A 7,630-nucleotide genomic window follows, 5' to 3' on the forward strand; every position below is an offset into this window, starting at 1 on the left:
AAAACTAGACTGCAGAAATCCTACATTTTTAGATCACCTCTGCAGAAGATCTCCTATGCCTTTGCGCACAACTCATCCAGAGAGACAACAATATGAGCACAGTGAAGGCATGTTTACACTTACCTCCCGAGCGATCGATCCAGCGGGGGTTGATTTGTCACGTCTAGTGAAGACGCGATAAATCGACTGCTGAGCGCTCTCCCATCGACTCTGGTACTCCACCGGAGCAAGAAGCGTAGGCGGAGTCGACGGGGGAGCGTCAGCAGTCAACTTACCGCAGTGAAGACATCACGGTAAGTAGATCTAAGTACATTGACTTCAGCTATGTTATTCACGTAGCTGAAGTTGCATAACTTAGATCGATCCCCCCTGCTAGTGAAGACCATGCCTCAAACCTACACACTATTCATTTTCATTACACTCCTCTAGGTGCTACTAGAGATGTACTGTGTGCAGCAGCACATGTGCAATCCTCTGTTGCTATAAGAAAATTAGGTAAGGCAACTGAAACAGAGCAAGGAAAAGATATACAGAAGCATATAGTTTATTTTTGAAATAAGTAGGGCAAAGATATTTGAGTTTGGGTGAAGGTGGGGGAGAGGAAAGAGGGCAAACCAGTCCAGTTGGAGGCACCCAAGACTCTAACCCGCTCCTAAATCACTAACCCTAAAGCTTTAAAAAGAAACTCCTAAGTAGGTAACAGAAATAAAAATTGTAAGTTTAAATATTCAGAAAAAGGTCACTTGTGGGCAAAGAACTGAATTCAAGATTTTGTGTTTGCCCTACAATAACTGAAGATATCACAACCTAAAAAATTCTCTGTCAGCTGTTGCAGGAGAAACAAAGTCAAACTTCTTGGCATTATTCAGCCCAAATACTCACTTAAACTCCTTCAAGTTTTCTCCTTGGGAGAGAGGCAGAGGCAATGTTCCACTCCTGCACACTTTCAAAATGGGGAAGATGTTTTATTTCCAAGCTTCTTTTAGCTACCAAGCTCCAACTTCAAATTAAAACAATTCACACACACCCCTGCGTCTTTGCACTTGCCCTTTCAAGGTCACAGCTGCAGAGAGGATAACTGAAGCTTAGTAATGTTCACATGGGTCAGAAAGACTATTCTTGTGTCAATTTCCTGCTGGAGCTGATGGTTTTTGCCAAGCACCGTATGGAAAGTGGCAGCATGACAGGGGTGGGCAAACTTCAGACATTTTAATCTGGCCCTCAAACTCCTGCTGGCGAGCAGGGTTGGAGGCTTGCCCTGCTCCCGCGCTCCAGCCAGGGAGTGGAGTCGGAGGCTTGCCCCACTCCGCGCATGCCGTGGCTCTGCATGACTCCTGGGAGCAGCGGCATGTCCCCCCTCCGGCTCCTACAAGTAGGGATAGCCAGGGGGCTCTGTGTGCTGCCCCCACCCCGAGCGATGCCCCCACAGCTCCCATTGGCCGGGAACCAGGGCCAATGGGAGCTGCAGGGGTGGCACCTGCAGACGGGGCAGCGTACAGAGCTGCCTGGCCGCGCCTCCACATAGGAGCCAGAGGAGGAACATGCCACTGCTTCTGGGAACTGCTTGAGGTAAGCACCACCTGGAGCCTGCACACCAACCGCCTTCTGCGCCCCAACCCGCTGCCCCAGCCCTGATCCCCCTCCTAACCCCTTGGTCCCAGCCCGGAGAACCCTCCTGCATCCTCAACCCCTCATCCCCAGCTCCACCCCAGAGCCCGCACCCCCAACTGGAGCCCTCACCTCCTCCCACCACCCCAGCACCCCAACTCCCTGTCCCAGCCCAGAGCCCCCTCCCACAGCCTGAACTCCTCATTTCTGGCCACATCTCAGAGCCCACTCCCGCCACACCCGGAGTCCTCACCCCCTCCTGCACCCCAACCCCCAATTTCATGAGCATTCATGGCCCGCCATACAATTTCCATACCCAGATGCAGCCCTTGGGCCAAAAAGTTTGCCCACCCCTGCGGTAAGATATAGGGAACACAATACCAAGCCAAATTTACAGACACACTACCCCCAATAAGTTCAACACTCTCCCTTTGTGTCTATTCTTCCTTTCCCAGTTGTGGGAAAAATTAGACAATCTAAAAGTATAAAAAACCCACAACCCCCAGCAGAAAGGAGCAGCAGATATAGCATTTGGATAATGGCATTTGCTGGGGTCTGTCAACACATCCTAAAAACTTAAATTAGTAAATGCCCATACACCCAGAGGTCTCATGCCTTTTGGATACTGAGGATGGGGAAGAGGCTTGCTTTTCTGTTGAGGCGGGGGGAGGAGGGAGAGGGTAGGAGAGATTGGAAAGAGATGGGTACATGGCCCTGGTCCAGCAAGAAAATAATTCCTCCCTTTCCCCCTACACTGTCTGGCACCTTATGTTTTCCACAAGGCGGAAGCACAGACTCCTGCCAACTGCAAGCCATTTCATTTGTAACAGTACACTGAGGGGGAAGTAAAATGTCAGGCAAAGTCTGTATCTTGACTGAGGATAGTTTTATTTGGCCCCCACTTCATTACTGATACCACAGAAATACTTTGTCCAGTCTTTTGAAGGAAACACAAAATATGGAATCAATCTTTGTTCCGAGACCTTACCTACACAAAGTTGTAAACAGATTTAAATTGGTACAAAGTGATTTAACTCCCTTATATGTGCACTCATTTTGCTTAGAGTACTTTCTATCAGTTTAACTTAAGTCAGTAAGTAATCAACTTAAGCTAACTTGATAGAAGATACTTGTAAATTGAAACAAAAGCATCCACACAAGAGGGTTGCATGGATTTAACTAACTCCGTACAATTTTCTTGTGTAGACAAGACCTTTGAATACCTCTGCTACCACCAATTATAAAGACATCTGTTTGAATGGGGAGAGGAATGTTTCCCATAAGAGAGGCAAAGCACCCTACTAATAATGACTAAGAGGTTAGGAACAAAAGGGAAAAGACAAGTTCTCTCAGAGTAAACATGGAGTTAGAGCTTAGTAATGCAAAAAGTAGATGGAGCTTCTGAAGCTCCAAATTACACTTAAAAAAAAAAAAATCAAATAATGCTTTTGGAGCACCAAGACTGTTTAAAAAAAGAAATTCTTACAAACAACAGAACAGTAACAAATATCTTTGAAAACTGTTACAATGCCAAATGAGATGATAAAACCAAATCAAGAGACTTCTCTACCCAGCTCAGAAAACAATCAATCAAAACAAGACTAGTATCAAAATTTAAGGAAAAAAATGAATGTTTGCCATGTGCATGAATATTTTTAGAAAGCATGTCTGGAAAGGTGGGACAAAACTGGGTCACTAAAGTAAGAAAAAATGAATCAAGCAACTGATGAACAAAGCTCATTCTCAAAACACAAGAAGTTTTAGGAAAGGACCACCTGGACCTTAGTAGAGCCATTTCTTCCTGGTCTTCTGGAACTTTACATGAAGGGAAGACCTAAAGTAGAACCTCAGAGTTATGAACCCCTCAGGAATGGAGGTTATTCGTAACCGTGAAATGTTTGTAACTCTGAACAAAACGTTATGGTTGTTCTTTCAGAAGTTTACAACTGAACATTGACTTAATACAGCTTTGAAACTTTACTGGGCAGAAGAAAAATGCGGCTCTCTCTTTACTTTTTAGTAGTTTATGTTTAACACAGTATGGTTCTGTATTTGCTTTTTGGGAGGGGGAAGAGATGGGGAAGTCTCTGCCACTGCTGCTGCCTGACTGCATACTTCTGGTTCCAAATGAGGTGTGTGCTTGACTGGTTGTAACTCTCATGTTCATAACTCTGAGGTTCTACTGTACTTCACACACAAGATTCTTCTTAGGAAAGAAGCTGTAAGTCTGACTGCACTATAATATCTTGTGTTTGATCTCTGCATTAAGGACAAAATTCTGAGAACAGATGCCCGGTGCTACAGAAAGAGAAATTAACTCCATTCTAAATCCTTTATGTTGGTGTTGAGTTGACAGATGTTACTGGGTGAAGCCACAAGCCAGAATAGAAATCAACCGTAAGTTGCATATGGAGGGAATCTTTTTGGAAAGACAATCCTATTAAAGAAAGCAGAGAAACCAGTTCCTTACTCAGATAACAAGGACTCAGCAAGGTGAAACATTTAAGTCTTTATGGAAATAGGTTCCACAGTTTTATTTACTATTTTAGTATTATGGACTGCTGTCAGACATTCATGGGGCCCAGTAGATTAAGGAAGTTGATGAAAATAAGTGGAAGAAAGAACACAAAGCTTCTTTGCTACTCCATGTACATAACAGAGAAATAATTTTACAAGTTGTGAGTTAACAGCCAAGAACCTTAATCGGGCAGAAAGGAATTACTTCTTCTCATTAACATGCTCAAATGTTTTATACATTTTTACCATAACCTTACTAGACAAACAACTCTGGAAATCTAAAAGAAACTCCTTGAAATAGGCATCTGCTTAGCCAGACTCCCCAAGGTTTGTAACTAAACATAACTATGTTAGAAAGTCAATAGATATCAAGGAAGAAAACTATATTTTGGATGTTTTGTAAAATCCTCTACATATTTTTGGGCTAGTCTTAAGTGTAAAATAAAAATGCACCCAATGATTCCACTAGACCATAAATCAGTATGAAACAGCATATTAGAATTTAAGTCAAGTCTGATGCTGGATTTGGTACTTTGCAAACAGGTGAAACAACCAGTTATGAAGTAAGCAACATGGTTGTGTTAGTAGTGTACTTTCTGTTGAAAAGATTTTTGCCTGTGCCAAAACAAATGCTCAGCTCTGAATACTATCATTTAAGATTTGATTAATGGAATACTAATAAAAGCATCTTTCAAAGAGCAGAATAATGGAAGAGAGAGAACAACCAAATCAAAAACAACAGAAGAAAACCAGTGAAACGCTGCTCAAAGGCCATGCTACTAATGTTAGAACTGTTTTAATATCAAAACATAGGTACTTTGGGAGGTATTTTCACACACACTTTGTAAACAGATTAAAATCACTATCAAAAGGAGAAGCAATTGCTGAATTAATATTATCTGTACCATGTGTCTCTGCCATGATTGTACTACTGCAGGAACATATTTTATTGTGGCTTAGGTGCCACTGGAGCATGCCTTTTTGCATTAGGCAATGAGATGAATGTGATGGTGGCAATCCTGAAATGCTTTATTTCCCCAGGAGACTAATGGAAACTAAAACCCCAGCAGCAGTAGCTGCCGCGGCCTCACCCTCCCTAGTCCTCCTTTGTGCGACTCTTCTACCCACCCCCTTTTGGCTGGAGCAGCAGAGGAGACAATGAGCATTCTGTGCACAGCGCCCACGCGATTGGCTGGTCTCTCCTCAGTACCCCATGATGTAATATGATTGGAATGTATTGGCGCTTTGGGCTGGAATTATTGGGGAGAGGGGATTTCTCATCCCTTTCCCAGACCAAAGAGTTCACTAATTAACAAGGAGACAAATACCACCCAGCTCCTCCACCACCTTTCACACAGTCTGTTTGTATGCAAATCTAATGGAGAGAGTTAAAACCCTAAAAGCTACAAAGGTGAATCAGGAATTTCATCCCCTCAGCAAGTTACAGACTAGAAAGATAGGGGAGGGAGAGCATATGCAAGAGTGGAAAGGCCGTGTTGGGGGGTGGGGGGAGAGGGACAGAGAGGTAGATAGTAGTCAATGAAGGGATAAGCATGGATGTGGTGGGGGGCACTAGCAGTGATGCAGCCAGGTAGAAGGAATGAGTCGCAATGTTGGGGGAGAAAAAAGGCGCTGGCATATTACACATTGATACAGACACGTACTACATGAGTCTGCTGCTCCTAGGAAACTCTAGGAGGGAACATTAACTTTGAAAACACCGTATTCCTCAGTGTGACAACGACGTTTACTGACTAGACGAATATGCCCTGAGCGGTCAGGCAGAGTCGCGGCATTTTGCCAAGTCCTTAATTTGTACCAGGCTTGCCAGGACTGAGCCCTGGCACCTCTAGGCTCAGCAGTTCATGGCCCGGGCACCTCTGGGCTTGTCGCATCAGTTGTGAAAGTAAAAAAAAAAAATTGCTTACGCCCTGGTACCTAATTGCTTGAGCCCCAGGGCTCCTTCATGACACATTAAGCACAGCGTTTACGCCGGGGGAGGGCTCGGCTGGCAGACGGCTCAGCAGGGGGCTGCCCTTGCTAGGCGCACCTCAGACACCAGCAAGGAGCCGGACTCCAGCCACGTAGCCCGGAGCATCCCTCGCTCTCCCCGCTGCGGCCACCATCTCCGGGGAGGGGTGGGCCACGGCCGCGCGGAGCGGAGACCACAGGGACACCCGCAGCAGCCTGCTCCTGCCCATCCTCCCCCCGAGCGAGGGCCAGGGGCGGGCGCACCCCGCTGGCCGCCAAGGGAGCCTCGTCCTCCTTTGTCTGGCGCGCCCCACAAGGCTCCGCGGAGGGAGCCCTGCTCCAGGCGGCGGGCGAGGGCCGGCGACTGCTGCCCCGCGCCCCTACCCCGGCGAAGGGAGCGCTGGGCGGCGATCACGGCCCCCACCACAGGCGGGCAGAGCAGGCGCAGCGAGGGATGACGCCGGCCGGGCCGGGGAGACAATGAGGGATCCTGCCCCGGAGCGGGAAGAGCCCGCGGGGAGCGGGGAACCCTCCCCCGCCCCCGGGGGGGGGGCGCCCGGCCCCACCGCCCCCGCGCGGCCCCGACCCCTACCTTGTTCTTGACCTCGGCGGAGAGCCCGTACGAGGGGCCCTTGTTGAAGTGAGTCATGGCGGCTGCGGAGGGTCCGTGTTCCCGGCGGGTGGCGGCCGCTCCCTGCGCTCTGCTCGCCGCTCCTGGCTGGGGCTGCTGCGGGGGAAAGTCCGGCCCGGCCGCGGCGGAAAGTTCTAGTCCCTCCCCCGGCCGCGGCCCCGCCGCCCCCCGCGCGCAGCCCCCTCCCTCGCCGCCGCCATTGGAGCAGCCCGCGGGCCAATCCGGAGGCCGGACGGGGGGCTTGGTTGGGGCGCGGGGTAGGTGAGGGCGTGGGCGAGTGGGGGACAGCGGGAGATGCTGGCAGGCGGAGGTGGGTCAGGGACTGGATGCAACTGGGGGAGGTGCAGCGTGGGCACCTGCTGGAGGGAGGGCAGCGCTGGGGAGCAGAGGGATGGGGGAGCGCGGGGAGGTGGCAGGTTGGGAGCTGGTAACAGGAGAGCGGTCTGCTCGGCAGCTTTGCCAAGGCTGGAAAAACGTCAACAGGAAAGAATCTGCAGCCGCTCAAACCTTACAGCAGCAGCAGCATTATGGAAAAATCATTTCAGTGCCCTGGAACCTCGCTGTGGAATCTGAAGCGGCCACTAATTTTTAACACATGCTACATCTATCTACACACAGAGAGAGACTTATTAATCAAATCGGACATCATAGTCTGCTGTCTGAGATCACTCGCTTTGATGAGACCCCAGAAAGACTTCAAGGGATTCAAAGCTACAAGGAAGGGGTAATAGGAGCCTTAATTCTGTTATCTTCTGCCAAACTCCTTGTACCTCTCACCACCATGACAAATCTTGGCTATTTCAAAAGACTTACCAAATGCCTCACTATCCTAAGCACCCAGTTCACATCTGGAATTGTGATGATTGCTGTATTTCACTACCTGTATTTTGCCAGTTCTATTCT

At 48.4% G+C, this 7,630-nt stretch overlaps 1 protein-coding gene across 1 annotated transcript in view; it reads right to left on the reverse strand.

Annotated features, from left to right (window-relative positions):
* The window catches only part of CNN3 (calponin 3), a 44,043-nt gene extending 37,210 nt beyond the window's left edge, over positions 1-6,833 (reverse strand). The window contains exon 1 of the mRNA XM_065409130.1: positions 6,689-6,833. Within this exon, the coding sequence (XP_065265202.1) occupies positions 6,689-6,745 (57 nt within the window). The 5' untranslated portion in view covers positions 6,746-6,833. The remainder of the gene's footprint in view (positions 1-6,688) is intronic.
* Positions 6,834-7,630: the final 797 nt, after the last annotated feature.

Source organism: Emys orbicularis, chromosome 8 (assembly GCF_028017835.1).
Source record: "Emys orbicularis isolate rEmyOrb1 chromosome 8, rEmyOrb1.hap1, whole genome shotgun sequence".
Taxonomy (NCBI): domain Eukaryota; kingdom Metazoa; phylum Chordata; order Testudines; family Emydidae; genus Emys; species Emys orbicularis.